The 26,188-nt window shown below is 57.1% G+C and overlaps 1 protein-coding gene across 7 annotated transcripts in view; it reads right to left on the bottom strand.

Annotated features, from left to right (window-relative positions):
• The window catches only part of LOC104323151 (protocadherin gamma-C5-like), a 181,597-nt gene that overhangs the window by 36,580 nt on the left and 118,829 nt on the right, over nucleotides 1–26,188 (bottom strand). The window contains exon 1 of one of the 7 annotated variants that reach the window (XM_069772727.1): nucleotides 18,044–20,621. The exons of 1 other annotated variant lie outside the window; for it this stretch is intronic. In XM_069772727.1, the coding sequence (XP_069628828.1) occupies nucleotides 18,044–20,482 (2,439 nt within the window). In that variant the 5' untranslated portion in view covers nucleotides 20,483–20,621. 5 more of the 7 variants (XM_069772733.1, XM_069772735.1, XM_069772734.1 and 2 more) reach the window with 5 other exon arrangements.

Raw genomic sequence — 26,188 nt, 5'->3', positions numbered from 1 at the left:
ATTACCTCAGCAGGCGTGGGGAGCCGGCTGGCAGTGCCCACGATCTGATGGTACAGCCCTGGCTCACCATTCCTCATGGTGCTCTGGCGGCTCCCCAGGGGGCTGGAAGTGAAGGGCTTTTTACACAGGAGATCACTCTGGCGAGAGTCTGTGGTGAGATAGACTTGGTGGTAGAAGTTGGGTGGCGTGAAGCCACCACGCACAGCATCAATGTGGTGGAAAGGCCCTGGTGTCCTGTACAGGGTGCTCCTGGAGCTGTTGAACAGCTCCTTCGACTGCCTCCACTTGTAGCACTTGAAGATGCCCACTGACAACATGGTGATGAAGAAGGCTGCTGACACCAAAATCACAGCCAGGATGAGATAGAAAGTCACATGCCTCCTGGGATCATTGGTGGGTGCCACATCAGTGAGGTCAGTGAGAACCTCCTTGACCATCTCAGCCACAGAGATGGAGACAGTGGCACTGGCTGACAGCACAGGCTCCCCATGGTCTTTCAGCAGGATGACTAGTATGTGCTGGGGAGCGTCATCCTCCTGGAGCTGGCGGTCTGTGAAGATCTCTCCGCTGTGCAACCCAACTGAGAAGAGGCTGGGGTCAGTGGCCTGCAACAGGGTATAGGAGATCCAGGCATTGTACCCTGCATCCGCATCCACCGCCACCACCTTGGTGACCATGTGCCCAGCAGGAGTGCCTGGTGCCACCACATCGGTATAGGTGGCGGTGGTGTTGGGGTGAGGGTACAACACGGTTGGGGCATTGTCATTGAGGTCAGTGACAAACACACTGACTGAGACATTAGTGGCCAGAGGCGGCAAGCCGCCATCCTGGACCTGCACCATCATGCTGAACTCCACCTGGTCCTCGTGGTCCAGGGAGGTGAGCAGGTAGAGGGTACCATTCTCCCTGTTGATGGAGAAGAGGTGGCCTACAGTGGGGTCACTCTGCAAGAGGGTATAGGAGAGATGGGCATTGCGCCCAAGGTCCGGGTCTGTGGCGCTCACATTAAGGATGGGGATGCCAGGCATGTTGTTCTCCAGCACATACACATCATAGGAGTCCTGGGAAGACTTGGGCGCATTGTCATTGACATCTGACACCTGCACCTGGATCTGTTTTACCGCAGACAAGGGTGGTGAGCCTGAGTCCCTGGCTGTGATAGTGATGTTATACTCCGATGCCTTTTCCCGGTCCAGAGCTGCTTTTGTTTTCAATGTGTAGTAATTTTTGAGGGAGGAGCTGAGCATGAACGGGATCCCAGGGGAAATGAAGCAGTTTACCAGACCGTTGTCAAGGGAGTCCAAGTCTGTTACACTCAGCAGAGCTACAACCGTCCCTGGGGCTGCATCTTCAGGCACAGGGCTGTACACAGAAGTCACTGTCACCTCCGGAGCATTGTCGTTCACATCTACGACTTCCACCAGCACTTTGCAATGAGCCACACCAGGAGCAGCACCCTTGTCTTTAGCCTGTAAGTAAATCTCGTACAGCTTCGTTTCCTCATAGTCCAGCTGTCCCTTGACCCTCAATTCCCCCATGGCAGAGTCCAGAGTGAAGAGTTCTCGTACCTTGGCGGGTGTGTGGCTGCTGAAGGAATAGACAATGTCTCCATTGGGCCCATCATCCAGATCGTATGCACTGATCCTGGCGACCAGGGTACCGCTGGGTGTGTTCTCCCTCACACTTGCCTTGTACGTGGACTGGTTGAAGACCGGGGCGTTATCATTGGCGTCGACAACATCAATGAGGATCTGCACGTGGGCCGACCGTGGCGGGCTGCCTCCATCCAGTGCAGTCAAGACCAAATGCAGCTCCCGTTGCTCCTCCCTGTCCAGCTCCTTCTCCAGCACCAGCTCCGCGTACTTGCTGCCATCCACCCTCGTCTGCACGTCGAGTGCAAAGTGCGGGTTGGCGCTGAGCTGGTAGGTCTGCAAAGAGTTAATCCCCACATCGGGGTCTTGCGCGCTCTCTAGCGGGAAGCGCGCTCCGGCCGCCACCGACTCGCTGATTTCCAGCCTCGCCTGGCTGCTGGGAAAAACCGGGTCGTTGTCATTGATGTCCTGGATCTCCACGGCGCCGCTGTACAGCTCCAGCGGGTTTTCCACCACGATCTCAAAGCTGAGGGAGCAGGGAGAGAGCGCGCCGCAGAGCTCCTCCCGGTCTATCCGTTCGCTCACCAGCAGCGCGCCGCTCGTCAGATCCACCCCAAAGTACTTCTTGTTTCCGCCAGACACAACCCGCAGCCGGCGCTCCGGCAGCCGCCCGAGGTCCAGCGCCAGGTCGGCTACCACGTTCCCCACCGCGGAGCCTCTCCGCGCCTCCTCGGGAATCGCATAGCGAATCGCGGCGGAAACCCAGTCGGAAACGCCGAACAAAACCAAGAGGCTCAGTACCTGCCCCGTCGTCACCCCGCGGCTCCTCACAGCAACGCCGTTCATCGCACAGGACGGCCGCGCTCTCCGCTTCGCCCCCCCCCGCCCCGGCTAGAAATCCTCAGCTCGCCCCGTCATGCCGCTGCCCCGCGCGCCCCGGGAAGCGGCGTCCGGCGGGGAGAAGGGCATTGCTTTGCGGGCTCCGCGGTGACTCACTCCCAGGCTCTCTCTGAGACCGTCTGCGCCTCATCCCGGCTCCGAGCGGGGCCGGGCCGCCAGATTCCCCCCCGCTCCATCATTGGCCGACAGCGGCACACAGAGTCCCGGCCAATAACTGCACGGAGCGCAGGGCTGCCGGAGCCCCGCCGCGGGGCAGCCGCCCGCCGACCACCGCAGGGAGGGAGCGCGGCGGCCCCTGCCCGAAGGCAGCGGGGCTCGGGCCGGTTGACCCTGAAGGGAGAAACCCAGCTCATAAGGACAGCCGGGCTGAGAGAGCGCTGGCAGAGACAGCGTAGATCGGGGACGGGGACTGCGTGTGCGGGCAGGAAGGTCTAAGAATTGGCGGAGAGGATGACGCCAAAAGGGGGAATATGGAAACGGGGGCTGGGGGGAGTGGTGTCCCCCCGGGAAAACCTCGTTGGAAAGAGGCAGCGGGAGCAAGAAGGGGAGGTGGAGCGGTCAGGAGGAGGGGTGGGGAATGTCGGCCGGGGCACGCAGGGCGCCGGCACGACGCGCCAGCTCCAAGTGTCTTTCGGGACCTTCGGGATGCCGGTCCTCCCACCCAAGTGCTTGGTCAGCCCCTTCCTGACATCCCACGGCGTCGCGACGCCGCGCCTCTGTGTGCCACCAAAGCAGTGTCGCCGGCAAAACGACGCAGATTTCGTGCTGCCGAGTTACGAGCGGCTCCTCCAGCTGCAGCACACAGTCACCCCGCGGGGCAGCTCCTGCCACAGCGTTCCCAGGAGCATCACCCCTCCTGCTCCCCACCGCCACCACTGTCCCAGCAGGCATCTTCCCCGACAAATCGTAGAAAGCTGGGTTTAATACGCCCTCCTGCTCTCGCCACCTCCCTGCTTACTCCTTGGTATCTGTTTCCACCAGCCAGACGCAGAGAAATCACGGTCTACGACGTGCTGGTTCACCGGGGACGGGAGCGATTCCCGTTCCCGTGCAGCAACAGCCCGGCGGGTCGCTGCACCGCATAGACCACGGCACCGGCAGCGCCTCGGCGAGAAACAGCCAATTCCCGGGCTGCCTGCCTGCCTTTTGGGGTTGTTGCTGTCAGCAACAACTCCTGATACGTCGGTTTGCCGATATTTCGAGCACCAATATGGATAAAACTATGGCTATTTCGGCTTTCGTTGTCCGTCACCCGCGCAACTGCCCAGCTGTCACGGTGCAATGGGAAGGGGCCAAGGGAGCTTGATAAGGGAGAGGCAGGAGCCCTATCAAAACCCAGCTGTGGCCGAGAAACACAGAGTCCAGGTGTCTTCCCACAGCCGAGACTGATAAGGAAGGGACAGCGATGTCTGGGAAAGAAACTGGACTGGAAATCAGCGCCCACGCGTTCATTCCCTTATCGAGAGAAACGACAAGGCTCTCTACGCCCTTCAGAAATGGCTCGGAAACGTTGCGGCTGGTTATCTGATATCCCGCTGCTTGTCGTGGCTGAGCGCGTTGTGGAAGGGCTGCAAATCAGCCGCGCCAAGGTGGGAGACACGACACCCCCCCCCAGAGTGACAGGGACCTCGACTCTGGCTACATGTTCTCACCCCGCACAGTCCTGTTAACTGCCGTGAGCACAGGGGATCCACCCAGAGACGCAGTATTTTTGCGAATAATCGTTGCCGAAAGATAAACCTTATCAGCGCTACATATCGTTCTTATCACCAGTCCACAGAATGTGATAAAAGCATAGGCTTCACACCGATAAAATCCAAGGTTAGTCGTCTAACGTTGGATTTTAATAGAATTTAATTCTGGAGCAATTTAAATACTGAGAAGGAAACCGATATGCTTTACCCACCACAGCTGCATCGTGCATGTAAGTATCCGTTATGCCTCTATGCGTTTTGGAGCACTTCTGTAACAAACTGTTGTATGCAGGCTCACAGCGCTGAGAGCAGACTTCTTATCTCATAGGCCCTTATGCAATCAAATCCCAATTACTTTCTTACATATAATCTAAAAAGAAGAAAATCCACAGCTCTCTTCAAGACAAATCTTGAAATAGTCTTCAGCCACTTATTTTCTCTGAAATAAGCTCTGAATCTTTTTTCCAACCACTGCCCATTTCGTGCCTTTCCTAAACTCTGCTTACTGAGGAATTTCTTTAACGTGCGTACCGCAATTCTTAAGGAGTTCCTTTTCACATGAGTGCACACACGACCTATTAATCCCAGCAGCAGTAAGACAGCCAAGCAGTGGAGAGCTGAGTACAGCAAAGAGATCTCAGGAAAAGTATGGAAGACTGAACATTTCCATCTCCCGTATTTCGACTGATCTGGACACATTATGTCTCCCTTACTTTGATGGGAAGCCCGAATATTGAAAGCAACGGGTCAGAGCTCCTGAAAGCACCATTTGGAGGGAGAAGAGTGGAAACGTGTGACAGCTAAGGGGACAGGTGCCTTTCCCCTGCACCAAGAATTCCTTCGGGGATGGGTTCAAGCCAAATCCCAGCCAGAGCTGCTCTGGCGTTATTCCCGGCTGCGCTGGGGCTCCAGAGAAGCTGGTGGCAGCAGTGGACCCAGAGCATTTTCTGCTCGGCTCCGGGCTTGGAGCTACAGCCCCGGCTCCCCAGATGGAAGATGAATGTTAAGTCACGGGTGTACACAACGTTTTCCTTTTGAGGGCTTCAGAGTATGAAAAGAACCGAGCTGGAAGGGAAAACAAAGAACTACGGAGTTGCTGCCCTCACTGAGTGAAGAGGCCGGGATAGCTCACACATCGTTATCACAGGAAAGCGCTCAAATCTGGCAGACAATAAATGAAGCACTCACTAGACCAAGACGAAAGGATTGTCTCAGCTTAGGACCCCACGACACTTTTGCCCCCGCTCCGCCCCCATCACCCCGGCTCGATGAAACTCGCATGTGGAGTAGGACAGACAGACACCAGTACAAACATAGCGTTGCTCCTCGGGGCACAAATGACAATTCGTGGATGACACTGGGCAGGTCAAAAGAGTCAACATCACGCGCACACTCACACCCACCCACGCCTCCGAGCTATTGAGCAGTTTGCCGGGAAGTGACGTTGAGCTCTGCCCGTAGCCCTCCGATCCCCTACGGCAGAACAGGGGAAGAAGAAGATTCACACAAACACGCAGAGAGGAACCCCGGGACAGAAGCTCACCTCTGCCAAGCTCCGGGGGCTAGGAGGATCCTTCCCGGAGTGAGTGTCTGAGCCGGGTTCCCTGGTCAGGAGACGGTCAGACAACGCTGCCGTCCCTGGTCTCAGAAATGTGAAGTCCTTCTGGCCCGACTCGGAAGCTAAACACACCTCGTAGGAATAGGGCAAGGGCAGCGTGCTGCTGCAGTAGTTGTATGGTGGTTTTGAGCCCAGGCTGGAATACAGTTCCTTATCAGAAGTTATAAAAATGGGAGGAGTCCTCGACCGTCGGCATTTAAAGAACAGTATCAAAATTACTGTCAAAACGAATAACAAGGACACGACAGCGAGCGCCACTACAAGAATGAGGTTTAGATCAGACGTCAGCTCGGACACAGCGTCTCTATCGCTCAGCTCCGGCAGCGCCTCCTGCAAGCTCTCGGCCAGCACCACGTGCAGCGTGGCCGTGGCCGACAGCGCCGGCTGCCCGTGGTCCTTCACCACGGCCACCAGCCGCTGCTTCGCCGCGTCCCTCTCCGACACGGCCCGCGCCGTCCGCACCTCGCCGCTGTGCAGCCCCACGCGGAACAGCGCCGGCTCCGGCGCCTGCACCAGCTCGTACGACAGCCACGCGTTGCGCCCCGCGTCCGCGTCCACCGCCACCACCTTGGCCACCAGGTACCCGGCCTCGGCCGACCGCGGCACCACCTCGAACGGGGCCGCGGCCGGGGCCGCCCCCGCGCCCGCCGCCGCGCCCGCCGCCGGCCACAGCACCCGCGGCGCGTTGTCGTTGCGGTCCAGCACGAAGACGCGCACCGTCGCCGTCGAGCTCCGCGCCGGCGCCCCGCCGTCCTGCGCCCGCACCGCCACCGCGAACTCGCGGCACTGCTCGTAGTCGAAGGAGCGCTGCGCGTACACCGTGCCGCTCCGCGCCTCCACCGACACGTACGGCGCCGCGCCCGCGCTGCCGCCCGCCAGCCAGTAGCTGACGCGCCCGTTGGCGCCCGCGTCCGCGTCCCGCGCGCGCACGCGCAGCACCGGCGCGCCCGCCGCGTTGTTCTCCGCCACGTAGGCGCTGTAGGCGGCCTCCTCGAACACCGGCGCGTTGTCGTTCACGTCCGACACCTCCAGCACCAGCGCCGCGCGGCTGGAGAGCGCCGGGCTGCCCCGGTCCCTGGCCACCACCGCCACCCGGTGCTCGGCCGCCTGCTCCCGGTCCAGCGCGCTCGCCGTCACCACCTTGTACGAGCCGCCCGACGACGCCACGATCGACAGCGGCGCCTCGCCCGACAGCTCGCACGACACCTGACCGTTCTCCCCGGAGTCCGGGTCGTTCACGTTCAGGAGAGCCACTACCGTGCCGGCCGGCGCGTCCTCGGGCACCGGGCTCGACACCGACAACATCGTGATTTCGGGCGCGTTGTCGTTCACGTCCAGCACCTCCACTTCCACCTTGCAGTGCGCCACCAGACCGCCCCCGTCCCTCGCCTCCACCAGCAGTGTGTAGCCTCGCGTGTCCTCGAAGTCCAGCGCCTCTTGCAGCCTGATCGTCCCGCTCTCCGCGTCCACCATGAACTTCTGAAGCACCTTGGCCGGCATTTTCCCGAAGCCGTAGGTGATGCGGGCGTTGGTGCCGGCGTCGGCGTCGGAGGCGGAGACGTTCAGCACCATCGATCTCGGCGGCGCGTCCTCCCGCAAGCTGGCGCGGTAGCGGTCCTGCGCGAACACGGGTGGGTTGTCGTTGGCGTCGGTGACGTTGATGCAGAGCTGGGCGGTGCCGCTGCGGGGCGGCTCGCCGCCGTCCAGCGCCGTCAGCACCAGCCGCAGGCTCTGCTCGCTCTCCCGGTCCAGGGCGCGCCGCAGCACCAGCTCCGCGAACTTGCTGCCGTCCTGGTTCTCCTTCACCTCCACCGCGAAGTACCCGTTGGCCTCCAGCTCGTAGCCCTGCAGCGAGTTGCTGCCCACGTCTGCGTCCTCGGCCGTACCCAAGTAAAACCGGGCGCCGGGAGAAGTCAACTCGTTGATCTCCAGCTGGAAATTGTCTTGCAGGAAACGCGGGGCGTTGTCGTTGATGTCCTGGATGGCCACCTCGACGTGGAAAACGTTGAGCGGGTTCTGCACCAGCGCCTCGAAGCTGACGGAGCAGGACGCCGCCTCGCCGCACATCTCCTCCCGGTCCAGCCTCTCGCTCACGTAGAGGTTCCCGCTCTCCCCGCTCACGGTAAAGTACTTCAGCTGCCTTTTAGCGGCGGACACCACCCGCAGCTGGCGTGCCGGCAGGTCGGCCGGGCTCAGCCCCAGGTCCCGCGCCAGCGGCCCCACCAGCGAGCCTCTGCCCAGCTCCTCGGGGATGGCGTAGCGGACCCGCTCCGGCGCCGCCCGGCAGCACAAGCCCAGCAGCAAAGCGGGCAGCAGCACTCGCCCGGCTGCTCGCCCGCGGCTCTGCCTCTGCCTGCCCGCCATTCTGGGCAGCGCTCGCCGCGCTCCTCCCTCCTGCCGCTGCCCTGCGTCCCTTCCAGCCACTCTCCGCAGCGAGCGCAGGGCCCGCCGGAGGGCAGCGATCTCGGCGCCGGCTCGGACGCCGCTGCTCCCCGCGCCGCGCCGCCTCTCGCCTCTGCTGCCCGTGCCGCTGCCGCTCCGGCCGGCGCCGTGCGAGCGAGCAGCCTGCGGGGGCAGGACGCTGCGGCGGCTGCGGCTCCGGCTGCGGCTCCGGCTGCGGCTCCAGCGCCGCTCCGCCCTGGCCAACAGCGGCACCCGGAGGCGCCGCGACGCCACCGCAGCCGGTTGATGGCCGTGTGGCGCTTTGGCCTCTGCGCTCCGAGCCGCGCTGTCAGCAGCTGCCGGCAGTCGGCACCATCGGCTACCGAAAGGCGCGATTCAGCTTTCAGTTTGGCGAGTGTTCTCATACCCACGGAAAGACGATCCGAGCAGTTGTGTTTAATAGTGGAAGTGAAGGGTCTGGCTGGAGAACGTGTTGACGTTCGTGCAGACTTCGTACAGCAGAGCCAGGTGAGTGCAGGTAAGTACAAGCAGGTACACTGTACAGCAAATGTCTGACATATTTCAACAGCTTCTCCTATTGCTGTGGGTTGTCTTTCCCCAGCTCTTTTATTTAATTTCTACAAGCTCTGAGAAGCAACAGCTACAAAATACTTCAACGGAGAAGCTGTTGTAGAAAGGAAGCACCAGGCACGCCATTTTCTTTGAGGAGATTCTTGTTTATATCCTTTTTATTTTATATACCTCTCAGAGTGACTGAGACTGGGGGAAAATGGCAAGCCTTATTCTCTACAGCAGCACTATCAGTACATGCTCCCAGTTTTACAAATCATGGAGATCACCACAACTTCTTGCTCTAGAACCATGAAGACAAACCTGTTAAAGCATTTCTTCAAAATTGCTTCTTTCAGTGAATGGGGTAAGTAAGTAGATCTAAGAACACAGACGGGCAGCAAAAAGGTACCCATGAGCCCAGGATACTTCAATTACCAGTGTGCTCTTCCGAGAATTGTAAGGTGGAGTGGTACACTCCATGGTGATGCCTCACGTGTATGTGACATGTCAGCTACCTTTCCCAGGACAGTCAGAAACTTGTAGGAAAAAAAGATGGCAAAAAAAGTCACAAGAAGAAAAGTCAGAAGGGCAACACTAGCAAAGGCAGGTTACCTGTGACACAAACACAGCAACGTGTATTTTGCACCCACAACACACAGAACACTCCAGGTGTGGGCTGGTCTGAAAGTGGGAAGGATAAAACCCTCTTGAGTGCAACACCTATGAAAAAGTACTTGATCCTCCTCAGTGCCCGTTTGTACGATAACACCACCTCTCAGCAGCACTCAAAGAAAATCACAAAATGCAAGACTCTGCAAACCAACAAATCTTAGTTCATGACCGTGGAGAGAGCAGGGCACATTATGACCAGCTGAATCATTTCAAGTGCTACACAACCCATGAATTTGGAAACTACAGGTACAGCAGACTTTCCTAAAACTCCTATTGCTCCAAACAAGAGATGACTCCATGGATGACTGCTGTGCCCATTCACAGGGTGCTGGTGATAACTCAGTTCCACTCTTGCAACTCCCTTAAAAGATACAAGGACACGGACTACAGGACTCAGTTTCTCCTTCACAAGCTTCTTCCACTGTAGCAGTTATCAGCACATGATCATTTGGCTACAATGTCACTGAGAACAGGCTCTTCCTCACCAACAAGACCATTCTTACAAAGTAGCCACACTATACTTCACATGGAAAGACAGATAGGAGAGGGTCACCTACACATACTGAGCAGGTGTTTACACAGAATCTTGCCCTTTCTCAAGGTTTGTTGCATTGCATTACTAAGGTACTGCTTACATGCATTTCAAATAATTAACATTAAATGAAAACTCTGTGTTGTAAGACAATAGTGATAAATAAAGCAATGAACGATAGAGTTTTAGAAAAACCTTCAAGTAATAAGCCATTCATGATGAAATTACCTGTCTATGTCTAATAGTCCAATCCTCTGAGTAACGCTGCCGAGCAAGAAATGAACATTATAGTGGTATTAGGCACATTAGGACATACTGTTGTTACACCCTCAGCTACACTGCTACCTCTAACTACACCTCTCTGTAAAAGACATGATGATTAACAGTAAAGCAGATGAAAAGTGACCATAGGACAGTACCAATCCCTCAGAGATTAACCCTCATTTGGCAGAAGAGGCCACAAGGTTGCTGTGTGAATAGACTCCTAATGGACAAGAAGGTCATTCTCGCAAAATCCTTCCAGGTGCAGTAAGACTCTGGATGTACTCACAGGCTGGTAAGGAGCACACAACCTTTCTAACCAGTAACACTATTTAGAATGCCTACTACGCTGTTCCTCACAAAATATTTGCATCGATTGTAAACGCTTAGCATCGAAAGATCAAGCACTGCCCTGTGAGGGATAACGATACAAACCAAGCTGAGAGGCGACATAAAAAGCACAAATGAATAACCCTTCACAGCAAGAGTATCTTGACATTTCTTAAAGTGCCATGCCATCTGTAACACACGCCAGCAGAAACCGTGACAATACTCTCTAGCATTTCACCTGTTATTTGAAGGCCTAGGAAGAGGCTTATAGAATCTATAAGCACAACATTCAGTCTTGGAACATCCAGTTCTTCAACTCCACTCCATTTTTGGAAGAGCACAGCGGCGGCTCAGCACCAAAGTGACCAACCAGTGCTCATGTATGCACATGTATTTTAGAATTTAACACTTACCCACAAGTAATTTCGCTCCTCTTCCACCTTATTCCTCAATCTGGAGCATGGACCTCACTTTTGACCCAACCAAGGAAATTCCCACAAGTAACAAGGAATGTGCAGGAATGCATTGGAATGGTCTCCCGGTTGAGGAAAAAGTACCTCCAGCATAGAAAACACATACTGCATTCTGGTACACAAAGATGGCACTGCTGTCACTACTGGCTGAGGAACACGCTGTGTGAGGAACCATCACACGAGAGAAATACAAGTCCTGCCCCAAAGCAGGCACAGGCGGCTCTACGTTTATTTCCAACAATGGTTTACATTGGTCCTAAATAATGACTGTTAAATGAAAAAGCTGTGTTACAAGGGACGAGTGATAATTAAGTGAAACAAAGACGGACTTGAGAAAAACACCTCAACTAACACGCCGTACAACATAAAAATAATTTTGTATTTGTAAAAGTCCAATCCAATAAGTAAAACTGCTCACTGGCTGGTAAGAAACACAGAAAAAAAGAAGAGAACCTTTCTAACGAGTACCGCTATTAAGAATATGTAGTACTCAGTTCCTCACACACTGATTTCAATGACAATAAATAATAAACAACATAAGATCAAGTGCTGCAACATGCGTGAGCAGGTAATGATACGAAACAAGCAATAGGGCTGCATGAAAAGTACAAATGATTAACCCATCACGGCACGATATACACGGGGTAATTAAAGTTCCGTTTCAAGAGAATTTCATCCTACTCAAGCACAATTGCTCTCGGGAAGACATCTGACGCTGCTAATAAGGAAAACTTCTATTTCCTAATACTGCAACACATCCGTTCAGAAGACCTATTCTGACAGGAACACCGGTCGGGGAACAAAATGAAAAACCTGGAGGCCGCGTGATAAAACCAGCAAACCCCGCTGAGAGGAAGCTCCAGCAGGCAACAGCAGCCTCCCGCTTCTCCTGCCTCCCGCAGCAACGGTCACGCTGAGCCGCGATCCCACGCTCACCTCCCGGGAGCACGAGGCGCCAGCGCCCCGCGCGTGGCTGAGCGAAGCTTTGCCTTCCCGCTACCTCCACCTCCCGAGGCAGGAGGCAGAAGACGGGGGGGAAAGGGCGGAGAAGCAGCGGAGGGAAGCGCCGCGCCGCGCCGCGCCGCGCCGCGGAGAAGGGCTGGTGGGAGGAACTCACCGGGGGAGCGGCGGGGTCCGCGCGGCGGGCGCCGGCAGGGTCCTCCCCGAGCAGCGGCGCGGGCTCGTCGGGCGGCGGCCGGGCCGGGAGGGTGTCGCAGCAGCTGCCGCCCGACAAGCGGAGCTGGCTCTTGCGCGAGTCGGCGGTGAGCGACACCTCGTGCGAGTAGGAGTGCAGGAAGGCGCGGACGCCGTCGATGCCCACGAAGTGCGAGGCCGGGACGCCGCGCAAGGCGCCGCTGCCCGCCGCCAGCAGCTGCGAGCGGCGCCAGCGCCGCAGGCGCAGCGCCAGCAGCAGCAGCAGGAAGGCGAGGAAGAGGCAGGACACGGCCGCCACGGCCACCACCAGCCACCGCGTCAGGCTGCCGGCCGGCTCGCCCGGCGCCGCCGCCGCCGCGCTGCCCAGCTCCGACAGCAGCTCGGCCACGCTCTCGGCCAGCACCACCGTCAGCGTGGCCGTGGCCGACAGCGCCGGCCGCCCGTGGTCCTTCACCACCACCACCAGGCTCTGCCGCGCCGCGTCGCGGGCCAGCGGGAAGCGCGCCGTCCGCACCTCGCCGCTGTGCAGCCCCACGCGGAACAGCCCCGGCTCCGTCGCCTTGGCCAGCTCGTACGACAGCCACGCGTTCTGCCCCGCGTCCGCGTCCACCGCCACCACCTTGGCCACCAGCGCCCCGGGCTCCGCCGAGCGCGGCGCCAGCTCCACGCCCGCCCAGCCCGCGCCCGGCGCCGGCGCCGGCGGCGGGTACAGCACCTGCGGCGCGTTGTCGTTCTCGTCCACGATCACGAGCCGCACCGACACGTTGCTGCTCAGCGCCGGCGCGCCGCCGTCCTCCGCCCGCACCCACAGCCCCACCTCGCGCACCTCCTCGTAGTCGAAGGAGCGCAGCGCGTACAGCGCGCCCGTCTCCGCCTGCACCGACACGTAGGACGACAGCGGCGCGCCCCGCACCCGCCCCTCCGACAGCCGGTACCGCACGCGCGCGTTCTGCCCCCAGTCCGCGTCCGCCGCCCGCACCGTCAGCACCAGCGCGCCCGCCGCGTTGTTCTCGGGCAGCCGGGCGCTGTAGCGCGCCTCCGCGAACACCGGCGCGTTGTCGTTCACGTCCAGCACCCGCAGCGCCAGCACCGCGCTGCTCCACAGCGCCGGCGACCCGCCGTCCGCCGCCCGCACCGTCACGTTGTACTCCGCCACCTCCTCCCGGTCCAGATCCCTCGCCGTCACCACGCGGTAGTAGTCCTCAAAGGACTTCTCCAGCCGGAACGGCAGGCGCTCGGCGATGCTGCACCGCACCTCGCCGTTCGCCCCCGAGTCCCGGTCCTGCACGTGCAGCAGGGCCACCACCGTCCCCGGCGGCGCGTCCTCCGAGATCGCGCTCAGCGCCGACCGCACCGAAATCTGGGGCGCGTTGTCGTTGACGTCTGTCACCGTGATCGCGACTTTGGCCGTGTCGAAAAGCTCTCCGCCGTCCCGTGCCTGCACCTCCAGTTCGTGCGAGTTTACTTCCTCGAAGTCCAGGCTCCGCATCAGTGTGATGGCCCCTGTCTCGGCGTCCAGCTGGAAAACGTCCGATGCCAGGTCCTTCGTTTTCCTCAACGAATACTTCACGTGCGCGTAGATGCCCTCGTCGGCGTCGGTGGCCGTGACGGTGACGAGGACGGAGCCCACGGGCACGTCCTCCGGCACACGCAGCGTGTACTCCGCCTGGCTGAACACGGGCGCGTTGTCGTTCGCGTCCAGCACCGCCACGCGGATCCGCGCCGTGCCCGTCCGCGCCGGCTCTCCGCCGTCGCTCGCCCTCAGCACCAGCTCGTGAAACGCCGCCTCCTCCCGGTCCAGCGCCTTCGCCAGCACCAGCTCGGGACGCTGCTCCCCGCCGGGGCCCGCCTGCACGGCCAGCGAGAAGTGCTCGTCGCCGCTCAGCTCGTAGCTCTGCAGCGAATTCGCTCCCGAGTCCGGGTCGTGGGCCTCGGCCAGGGGAAACCGCGACCCCGGGGATGTCGTCTCGCTCATTCTCAGCTCCGTTTCTGTCTCTTGGAAGCTTGGGGCGTTGTCGTTAATGTCCGTGATTTCCACTTCGATGCCGTAAACCTGCATTTCTCCCTCCACTATCACCTCACAGCGCAGCACGCATCGCTGCACACCCTCGCAGACTTGCTCTCTGTCTATCCTCTCCGCCGTCACCAAATGTCCCGTCTTCCCGTGCAGAGCGAAATACTGCGTCCTCCCGTCGGAGACAACACGGACGCCGCGTTCGCGGAGCGCCGGCAGCTCCAGCCCCAGGTCCTTGGCCACGTCGCCCACGAACGAGCCCTTCGGCATCTCCTCGGGAACCGAGTAGCGCAGCTGCCCCCACGCCGCCTCCCACGCCGCCACCAGGACGCACCACAGCAGGGCTCGCTCCCGCCGGCCCCAGCGCCTCCCCGCCGCGCACATCTCCGCCGCGGCCCCGCCGGCCCCGCACCGCCGCCGCAAGCTCTTCCCAGGCGCTTCCCTCTCAGGCTCCGCTTCCCTCTCAGGCTCCGGCCCCGGATCGCCGCTCCCGGCCGCTGCCGCCGGCCCCTCCGCCTCGCTGCAGCACGGCTCCGCACCGCGGGGACGCTCGCAGACCGCCCGGCCGCCGAGCCAGCCAGCCAGCCAGCGAGCGAGCGAGCCGGGCCGCAGCGGGCGGGGCTGCCGGCAGCGCTCCGGCCTTCCTCTCGCTCCTCCTCGGTCAACAGCGGCGCCCGCAGCCTCCTCCCGGCACTGCAGGCACCCAGCGCTGCCGAGCGCTGCCCGCCCTGCCTTTCCCGCGGGCAGCGGGCGGGGACGGCACCGTCGCCACGGGGACAGCGGGGCCCGTCCAGCGGTCATCTCCTGCGCTGCCTTTTCGCCAGCCCATCTCTCCTTCCACCCGCGAGGCGATCACGACCAGGAGGAAGGCAGAGGCCTCCCGCCGCCGTGCTGTTCCGAACGCACGGGAAATATCACTTGCTAACGCCGAGACATGGCAAGTAAAATAACGTCTCTTCGTCTCACATGCACATGATTACGAGCCTCATCCCATTAGTCCGAAGGCACAATCTCCAACCCAAATTTGTGTAGTTGTCATGCCTGAATGACTGGTACAGGGAGAGCAAGAGGAAACAGGCTCTGAAATACAAACCGGGATATTCAGACACACACACCCCCCCCGCCGTGAACCAGAGTTAGGAACCCAAGCGGCAGGAACTTTGCTTTAAAGACCTCCGTTCCTAAGGAGCACGCTTGGAATTAACTACCCCACGACCATTGACTGAGACTAGACATTTAAAGGCTGAAGCGTGGCCGAAGCAGGCACATGTATCCACTTGGAAAGAAAGAGGACCTTTAAGCTCGCAGGGAACCCCAATTCAATATGGAGAAGAAATAGCGAAACTTTTACTGGCAGTTCTTCTACCCGAGGAAGTTCCAATAACACATTGTGAAGCCCATCACAGTGGGAACAGTGAAATGATAAACGGAAATCGAAAAGCGGACCAAGTGGCAAAACAAGCAGCTCTCAAAGAGTGAATATTTGAGGGAGCCTTAATTCCAGCACCTCGTTTAGAATCATCACCTCCACAATATACTGAGAGAGAAGATCAATTGCTAGAACAATTAGATTGTTCTAAGAATGATCAGGGATGGTGGGTGACACCTTGAAAACAATTGCTACTTTCTGAAAAGATGATGGAACGTCTACTTAAAAGATTGCATCGAGAAACACATTCAAGAGCAAATGCATTGGTATTGACTGCCAAAAAGAGAGCTTGCAGGACCAAAAATGTAAAATCTGACAGACATAATAGTTAAGAGACGTGCTATTTGTTGTGCTAATCACCCTAAAAATTACCAAGAGGGTTACAGGAGAAGTTGTGAAACAAGGAATAACTCCTGCGGAACACTGTCAAATAGATGTTATGTCATTACCAAGGTGTACTTCATACAGATATTTATTGGTGATAGTAGATACCTTTTTTGGTTGGCCAGAGGCCTTTCCCTGTCGTACCAAGAAGGCTAGAGAAATAATTAAGGCCTTATTAAAAGAAATTTTCCCTAGCTTTGATATTCCAGAAGGTCTTTCTTCTGACAATGGGACTTCATGTGTATGTCAGAAAAGGTAATGGACTGTGGTCTGGTCAATAAACCTTGAAGAACCACTTGTAACTGCCAAGACAGAGTAAGAAGTAGGTAAGAGGCAATTCCTACAGGGGGAGATCGCGACCACCGACTCATTGACCAGCTACTGAAATGAGACCACCTACTCAAAAGAAGACCATGAAGGAAGAAGACCGAGTCTGCACACTAATTTACATGACAGGCGAGGAAGAAAGAACCAAACGTTAAGGGAAATTATAATGAATATGATTCACTTAATTACATAAACGTGGGGAGTTTTGAGACAAAGGTGTGCTGTCTTGAGACAGGCACCCGTTCATGCACATCCATGAAATTAATTTAAAAATACCTCGACTCTGTGAGGTATTGACTTGCAGGCCGGGTAAACGAACCCCGTTTGTGGGACAACAATAAGGAACACGCTGGAAATTAACTACGCCACGACCATTGGCTGAGATTAGACATTTAAAGGCTCAGAAGGTGGGGTCAATCAACTGAGAATCTAAGCCCGTACCACAGTCTCTAACACGACTTTCTGTATTCGTCTTGCTTGAATGACTGCTACAAGGAAAGCAAGAGAAAACAGGCTCTGAAATACAAAACGTCATATTCGGACACACACTCTACTCTACTGGAGAAATAAGCATTTCAGGCTCATGAACCCACGCTTCAGGAACTTTCCTTGAAATACTCCCGTTCATACCGCCCATTCTGTGGGTGGAGGGTGACTGCAGCCATACGACACCTTTGCGTTGCTCCCAGTTTTTCTTCTGCGCCTATTTTCCCGCTAGTCGTCAAGTCCCGACAGTATTTGAGAACGGGATGAGAGCAATGGAGTGCTTCAGTGACGACACTGACCTAACGGCTACAGCATTAAACTGTTGGAAGACCTACAGAGGCAGCGAATACCGAAACAGGAAAGTTAACGGACTTGAATGGGTGATTTCCCATGAGGCCACATAAATTAAGGGTCTGCATGCTTCATAGGCATTTACACCTAAACAATTAATTCGATAATGTGAAGGAATCGGCGAGGAAGGGGCGATGACGACCAGAAAGAAATGACACGCCTCCCGTGGTTGTGTTATTTCTACCGCAGGGATTAATGTTTCTGTTACGGTGATACAATGTAGAGATAAAGTGCTCTTAATATTCCGTGCAGAGCATTACGAGTCTTGGCCCGTTAGTTCAAAAGCAGAATCTGCACCACCAGTTGCACAGCAATGAGCAGCAGTCGTGCTTGCACGACTTTTCCCTCACCCTTTCCGCAGATCAAAAGTGTGTCACACGGGAACGACACCAGCCACATTAGTTTCCCAAACCCCCAGCCATAGCACAAGGCAGCAATGAAGATCCCCCCTCACAAGGAGTCCTCCTCAGGGACGGCCCTTCGCTCTCGACTTCGTTGCTTTTCGGCTGCACACCGGAGGCCGCTCTCAATCAGCCTCCATTTCGCCCCACTTTGTTTTTTCGGGTTTGTTTTGTTTTGTTTTTACAGCCTTACACGGTACAGACCGTGCTTACACTTTGGACTTGCTGCTCCACTCGAGAGCAACTCAGCAGCAGGCAGCGATGCACGTGCCCCCTCTGTTCGGGGCTCTATCACAAAAAAAGAAAACAACTAGCACATAGCACAGCCTTAGCGTTGGCCCCTTCATTCGTTCGTAGAAAGGGAGCGCGTCAGCAGGCGCCCAAGCGGCCGAAGGACGAGCAAGAGCCCACGCCCCTCGGCGTGAGGTTAGGAAAGGCTCAGAGACAAGGACTGCGCGGGCTTACAGACCTGCGGGGCCTCGGCGTCCGCGGGCGGCTCTCCCGCGCCGGCGCTGCTGGTCGGGCTCCGCTTCCCGCAGGGCTCCGCGCCGAGAAGCTCCTCCGCGGCCAGGCTGGGCAGCGGCGGCGGCGGCCAAGCGCCCTCGGCGACGGCGCGGCCCGGCGCCACGCACAGGTTGTAGGAGTAGGGCAAGGTGCCCTCGCAGAAGTCGGCCGGGAAGGCGGCGCCGGCCACGGAGAAGCGCTGCGCGCCCAGGCAGCGCAGGACGGCGGGCGGCCCGGCCCGGCGCACCCGCGCCAGCACGGCCAGCGCCACGCTCAGCAGGAAGAGGGCGGAGAGGAGCGCCAGCGCCAGCACCAGGTAGAACTGCAGCTCCGCCGGCGAGTCGGCGCCCGCCGCCCGCTCGCTCAGCTCCGGCAGCGCCTCCTGCAAGCTCTCGGCCAGCACCACGTGCAGCGTGGCCGTGGCCGACAGCGCCGGCTGCCCGTGGTCCTTCACCACGGCCACCAGCCGCTGCTTCGCCGCGTCCCTCTCCGACACGGCCCGCGCCGTCCGCACCTCGCCGCTGTGCAGCCCCACGCGGAACAGCGCCGGCTCCGGCGCCTGCACCAGCTCGTACGACAGCCACGCGTTGCGCCCCGCGTCCGCGTCCACCGCCACCACCTTGGCCACCAGGTACCCGGCCTCGGCCGACCGCGGCACCACCTCGAACGGGGCCACGGCCGGGGCCGCCCCCGCGCCCGCCGCCGCGCCCGCCGCCGGCCACAGCACCCGCGGCGCGTTGTCGTTGCGGTCCAGCACGAAGACGCGCACCGTCGCCGTCGAGCTCCGCGCCGGCGCCCCGCCGTCCTGCGCCCGCACTGCCACCGCGAACTCGCGGCACTGCTCGTAGTCGAAGGAGCGCTGCGCGTACACCGCGCCGCTCCGCGCCTCCACCGACACGTACGGCGCCGCGCCCGCGCTGCCGCCCACCAGCCAGTAGCTGACGCGCCCGTTGGCGCCCGCGTCCGCGTCCCGCGCGCGCACGCGCAGCACCGGCGCGCCCGCCGCGTTGTTCTCCGCCACGTAGGCGCTGTAGGCGGCCTCCTCGAACACCGGCGCGTTGTCGTTCACGTCCGACACCTCCAGCACCAGCGCCGCGCGGCTGGAGAGCGCCGGGCTGCCCCGGTCCCTGGCCACCACCGCCACCCGGTGCTCGGCCGCCTGCTCCCGGTCCAGCGCGCTCGCCGTCACCACCTTGTACGAGCCGCCCGACGACGCCACGATCGACAGCGGCGCCTCGCCCGACAGCTCGCACGACACCTGACCGTTCTCCCCGGAGTCCCGGTCCCGCACTTTCAACAGGGCCACCACCGTGCCGGCCGGCGCGTCCTCGGGCACCGGGCTCGACACCGACGTCAGTGTCACCTCGGGCGCGTTGTCGTTCACGTCCAGCACCTCCACCTCCACCTTGCAGTGCGCCACCAGACCGCCCCCGTCCCTCGCTTCCACGGCCAGGCTGAACGCGCGCGTGTCCTCGAAGTCCAGCGCCTCCTGCAGCCTGATCGTCCCGCTCTCCGCGTCCACCATGAACTTCTGAAGCACCTTGGCCGGCATTTTCCCGAAACCGTAGGTGATGCGGGCGTTGGTGCCGGCGTCGGCGTCGGAGGCGGAGACGTTCAGCACCATCGAGCCCGGCGGCGCGTCCTCCCGCAAGCTGGCGCGGTAGCGGTCCTGCGCGAACACGGGTGGGTTGTCGTTGGCGTCGGTGACGTTGATGCAGAGCTGGGCGGTGCCGCTGCGGGGCGGCTCGCCGCCGTCCAGCGCCGTCAGCACCAGCCGCAGGCTCTGCTCGCTCTCCCGGTCCAGGGCGCGCCGCAGCACCAGCTCCGCGAACTTGCTGCCGTCCTGGTTCTCCTTCACCTCCACCGCGAAGTACCCGTTGGCCTCCAGCTCGTAGCCCTGCAGCGAGTTGCTGCCCACGTCTGCGTCCTCGGCCGTACCCAAGTAAAACCGGGCGCCGGGAGAAGTCAACTCGTTGATCTCCAGCTGGAAACTGTCTTGCAGGAAACGCGGGGCGTTGTCGTTGATGTCCTGGATGGCCACCTCGACGTGGAAAACGTTGAGCGGGTTCTGCACCAGCGCCTCGAAGCTGACGGAGCAGGACGCCGCCTCGCCGCACATCTCCTCCCGGTCCAGCCTCTCGCTCACGTAGAGGTTCCCGCTCTCCCCGCTCACGCCGAAGTACTGCTTCTCGGCGCTGAGCCGCAGCTGGCGTGCCGGCAGGTCGGCCGGGCTCAGCCCCAGGTCCCGCGCCAGCGGCCCCACCAGCGAGCCTCTGCCCAGCTCCTCGGGGATGGCGTAGCGGACCCGCTCCGGCGCCGCCCGGCAGCACAAGCCCAGCAGCAAAGCGGGCAGCAGCACTCGCCCGGCTGCTCGCCCGCGGCTCTGCCTCTGCCTGCCCGCCATTCTGGGCAGCGCTCGCCGCGCTCCTCCCTCCTGCCGCTGCCCTGCGTCCCTTCCAGCCACTCTCCGCAGCGAGCGCAGGGCCCGCCGGAGGGCAGCGATCTCGGCGCCGGCTCGGACGCCGCTGCTCCCCGCGCCGCGCCGCCTCTCGCCTCTGCTGCCCGTGCCGCTGCCGCTCCGGCCGGCGCCGAGCGAGCGAGCAGCCTGCGGGGGCAGGACGCTGCGGCGGCTGCGACTCCGGCTGCGGCTCCGGCTGCGGCTCCAGCGCCGCTCCGCCTCGGCCAACAGCGGCACCCGGAGGCGCCGCGACGCCACCGCAGCCGGCTGATGGCCGCGCTCGCTTACGGCGGCCCGGGCTTGTGGCTGGTGTTTAGTGGCTGCGCCCAGCTTTGGGGTCTCTCTTTTCCGAGAATCAGGAGGCGCGGAAGCACTTGCTTCCTGCCACCCCGAAGGCGTTTAAGCCTGAGAGACGCTGTCGGGTACTTTTAGGTCACCTCCTTGAGTGGCAATGAATGTCTGAAGGAAATGCTCGTTGCAGAGCAATAAATAAAGGAACTCGGCTGCTCTTCCTTAAAAGCAAGATGGAATGATAATAGCATGAAACGGTATTAGAGCTAGGGAAGCCTTCACGAGCTTTTTAGCACTGTGCCAGGTACCTTCAATTCTGCTTTCCTCACCTGGGACGAATACCGAGATGGAATTACTCTTGTTGGAGTAATCAATAAGTAATCACAAACAGAATGAAGCAAAAATCATTGCAATCCTCCCGCGCCGGGCCTGATAAGGGTTTCCGTCTTCCAAGCAATTCTTCCTTTGGCTCCTGGAAGTCTGACACTTGTCCCGTTGTTAATTTTCCTTTTAGGGAGAAGAACAAGTACCCTGGGAAATATATCACCCTAAAGGGAATATGTGTAGCTCCATGCTAAGATACTACTGTCTTTCTGATTCACACTGAAATGCCTTCTGTTCTGTCTCCATACTTGAGCGGCTGACAATGGGAAAGTGCAAAGCCACATCGAGTCTTTCATAGAATTGTAGACTGGTTTGGGTTGGAATGGGCCTTTAAAGATCATCAAATCCACGCCTCTGCCATGGGCAGGAACATCCTTCACTAGGACAGGTTGCTCAAAGCCCCGTCCAAACTGTTCTGGAACACTTCCAATGATGGCGCATCCGCCACATCTGTGGGCAACCTGTTCCACTGTCTCAACACCCTTACGTCCAATCAAAATCTACCCTCTTTCAGTTTAAAAACATTGCCCCTTCTCCTTTCACAACAGGCCCTTGTAAAAAGTCTTTCTCCATCTTTCTTTTAAGCCCTCTCTATATATTGAAAAGGCGCCATTTGGTCTCCCCAGAGCCTTCTGTTCTCTAGGCTGAAGAACCTCAACTCCTTTAGCCCTTCTTCATCACAGAGATGTTCCGGCCCTTTGAACACTTTTGTGGTCCTTCTCTGGAAATACGCAAACAGGTCCATGTCTTTTTGGGCCATGGACCCCTGAGCTGGATGCAGTACTCCAGGTGGGGTCTCATGGAAGTAGAAGGGAGGGGGAGAATTCCCTCCCTTGACCTTCTGGCCATGCTGCTTGTTATGCAGCCGAAGACTATATTGCCTTTCTGGGCAGCAAGAGTACATGGCCAGTACATTTCCCATTTGTCACCCACCACTACCCCCATGTCCGTCTCCACAAGGCTGCTCTCAATCCCCCAGCCTGTACAGAAACTGGGGGTTGCCCCCACCCAGCTGCAGGACCTTGCACTTGGCCTTGTTGAGCTTCATGAGGTTCACATGGGCCCAATCCTCCAGCCTGTCAAGGTCCCTCTGGGTGGCATCCTTTCCCTCTAGTGAATCAATTGCACCACTCAGCTCAGTGTCATCTGCAAACTTGCTGTGGCTGCACTCAGTCCCACTGTATTATTTGATAGATATTCAGTAGTACTGGTCCCAGTATGGACCCTTGTGGGACACCGCACATTACTGATTTCCACTAGGACATTGAGCCATTGACTACAACTCTTTGGACGCTGCCAGCCAGCCAGTTCCTTATCCATCTAACAGGCCAGCTGTCAAAACCATATCTCTCCAATTGAGTGGCCAGCATGGTTTTGGGGGACAGTGTGGAGGACACCCTGCGTGCGCTCTCCAACTGGTCCCTCGTCTGTTCATGGAAACCTTGGCTGGGCAGGGCTGCCACTCTGCAGTTTGTGGACTGCAGTAGAGATGGTTCTCCCTTCTTACCCTACAGACAAGCGTGCCTGGGTGAGCACACGACCGTCTATGAAATGCTTCCTCTTTACAGCCGTAAACATCAAAGATTTGTACGGGAACTGCCCCTACACTCAGACAACTGGAACAGATGTGACTTTCCACATATGATCAGACACCCTGAGGTTGAGCTGTAGCTCATGACAACAAGCAAGGCAAGACTTAGGAATGTACAGCAGTCGATGGATTGGTGGAATAACATTTCTTGGGCCAAACTTACTGAGCAGAAGCAACTCATATTGCATAGTACTCCATCAGGCACGCCACTGTGTTAACTATGTCAAGCAAGGAAATGACCATCTGTTCTCTCCTATAGCCTGACACACAGAGCTCCCCTGTCTTCTCTCCAGCCCTACACAACTTGCAGGTTTGTTTCTGACCTTCACATAATAGGCAAAAACATATCAGGAGAGGATAATGCACTATGCTCATACCAAGAAGGGAGGTACGTTTGTCTCCTCACGACCATTGTGAGAAGGAACAGGATTCTAAAGCACAGGAACGATAAACGGACACACTAAAAGAGGAGTGGTCATCCAGCAGAGAATGGGTCATCAAACTAATGGCTTATGGGGAATCTCCTCCCCTCTTTTATCACACGCACTGTTCCACAGAGATGCTCCCGCCTCCTACTAAGGTCGTGCCTACATCTATTCCCCCTGACAATAACAGAACACAAAGATACCCTCACATCTCCCACCTTTCACACCCACTGTAGCATGAGCAAGAGGCACTAACACACGACACATTGCTAAACGAAGCGATGTTGATAATTACAAGTAAACCTACATACATATGAGACCAGGTAAAGAAAAACATAAATTAGACAAGCAAGGCAAGGAAGCATTAGAAGACAAAGTGTTCTCAGAGAAACTCACCGGGAAGTCTTCTTGGTCTTCACTGCGGGTACTGAAATTCATCCCCGAGGGCACCTGGCAGTCAGTCATATCTCAAGCTGCAAGTGTGGCCCTTAAGTCTAACTCTGGACTAGATAGTAGGGCCTTCATTATGAGAAATAGTCAACAACTCCCAGCAATTCTATTCTACTGTGTGGCCTGCTCATCTCCCACAGATACAAAGCCGTCAGGCTAAACATCTTCTCATTGGCCTCTTTCTCAAGCTAAGTCTGCTGAGAAATTACAACAGATTCTCTTTTAGCTTCTGCTTCATTTTCCTCACACTGAAAATTCTGTCTTACTTGGCTGAAGTGACTCTTTGCTGCAAAACAACACTCACAGTTTCAAATGCAAAAGAAATATCGAGATGTGGGGAAAAGGAACCACGACCTTCCAGGAAACAGAGGCCTGAAAGAAAGTGTAATTACAACTATGAAGAAACTATGCATCGCAACGTTACTGGAGATACAGATGGATAAAGGAAGTTTCACACAGGAATTATAAGCCATTTTACCCATACTTCATCGTTCTGCCGGCACAGGAATTGCACAAATATGTTACTGCTGGAGGATGGTCATTGCCTTTCAGGACAGGGAAACCAGGATCACAGCATGAATGGCACAGGCCTTGGCACCAGGCATGAAATCAAACCATTGCTCAGCCAAAGCCACACTGACCCACCTGTTTTCCTGGCTGGGAGCCAGCCTGACACCCTCCTTGCTCTGCATTCACAGCCTTTAGTGGCACCACGGACAATATCCACTGTTTTGGCCATGTGGCGACCACAGGGAAAGAGCATTTCATTCAGTGACATTGTAGGGAAACAGAAGCGTGCCAACGTCTTTGTCTTGGCAGCTGAACACCTTCAAGGTAGGGATGGAAACTGCTTCCTCAGCCCAACAACTGTAAGAGGTCTTTTCATGTTTTGAGGGTTCCCAGCCACAAGGAGGCCCAGCTTTAGACCTGGACAACAAGCAAGGCAAGAATGGGAAACCTACACAAGTGAAGGAATCATAGCTTAACATTTCAGCTTATGTCAACTGTAGTAGGTGCACAAGAAGGGTATCCAGTTGGGGAAAAGTCCACAGGAGGCTCACACAGGAGCTCACACCAAAGAGCAAGCCACAGTTCCTCAAAGTAATTCCTTTGGACAATAAAGAAGGGGAAATGCATGGCACCACAACTGTGGGGCTCATCTAACAACTAGGACAAACTGAACATTTGCACCATCTTTCCATCTTTTCCACATTTCGAATTATACCACAGCAAACTTTTTTCATCTGGCCTCTATTGGGACAGACAGAATTTTTCACCGTGCTCAAATATTATGTAACAGGAAAGCTACCTTAGCAGACAGACACCATTGAAAGAAAAGTCGCACATGGAACTTCTCCTTATCGAGAACAGGGATGATAACATGGGTGCATGCAAAGAGATTTTTCTGTTCATTGCACTAATGTCAGATTTAGAAAATTGTGGTTTAGATTAGAAAATCCTGTTCTAAATCAAGTTAGTTAATCATTTTCAACTTCAAACAATTTTAGTAATACCCACAGAAGTAGCCAAGGTCATTCCGACCCTTTCTGTTCTTTCCAGATTGATGTTACGTCCCTCTGGCAGGAAAATAAACCATTGACCCAGCACAGAGCGACTTAGTGGTCAAAGTGAGGAGGCAGTACCTCCCCAAATGACGACCAAAGAACACCTGAGATCCTGACGCATGTGGAGAAGGCCTTTGATGTGTCGTGGTTATATAATCCTCTGCATCTGCATTAGATAGTCTGAATATGTACGAGGTAGGAGTAGTTTAATAAATTATATGCAATAGTTGCAGAATAAAAGAGACACACCTAATGAATCTGGTGTGCTTTGTTTGTGCAAAGTCCACCGAGCACGCAGGCCCCAACAAAAAGCAATATATCTCCTGAGTGTGTGAGATTGGTGCATCACACAGCAGGTAACGAATCTGCTTTTAGGACAACAACACTACTTTAAGGAAATGTAAAATATTCTCAATGGCATAAGCGACACGCAGCTCTGATAAAGACCCAGTTGTCAAAGTACCAGCTCAAAGACACCATCATCCTACTTCAGCTCATTGGGCAACTGGGAAGGTACATGACTCTCAAATCTGAACAGAAAGTGTACGTCTGTGCTCAGTAACTGCCATTCCCAGGAAACATCATGCAACAGGAGAGCACACTGATGAACCCACAACTTGGACAGCTGGAATCCGAGCAAGGCAATATCCAAAAATGAGACACCTTTAGACTCAGTTTCAGAACAGCAACAATAAACAAAACACATGCCATGTCTCCACCAGGACCTCCTCACACACGGCACCCTCTCGAGAATCTCCTCAAACCTTTCACAGGTTGCATGGTTGTCCTTGACCTTCATCATTTGTAGATAGACTCCACCCAAAGAAAAGCTGCACAGACAACTTCTCCTTTCCAGGGAGAATATTTGACTTCTCAGCATGTGCATGTGACAAGCAAGAGCATTTCTTCCAGTAGTATTTTAAGGAAACACTTCTATGAAAGGCTC

This window comes from Haliaeetus albicilla, chromosome 27, assembly GCF_947461875.1.
Source record: "Haliaeetus albicilla chromosome 27, bHalAlb1.1, whole genome shotgun sequence".
NCBI classification, from domain to species: domain Eukaryota; kingdom Metazoa; phylum Chordata; class Aves; order Accipitriformes; family Accipitridae; genus Haliaeetus; species Haliaeetus albicilla.
The sequence above is the reverse complement of the archived record's forward strand: the minus strand, read 5'-3'. Positions and strand labels throughout refer to the sequence as shown.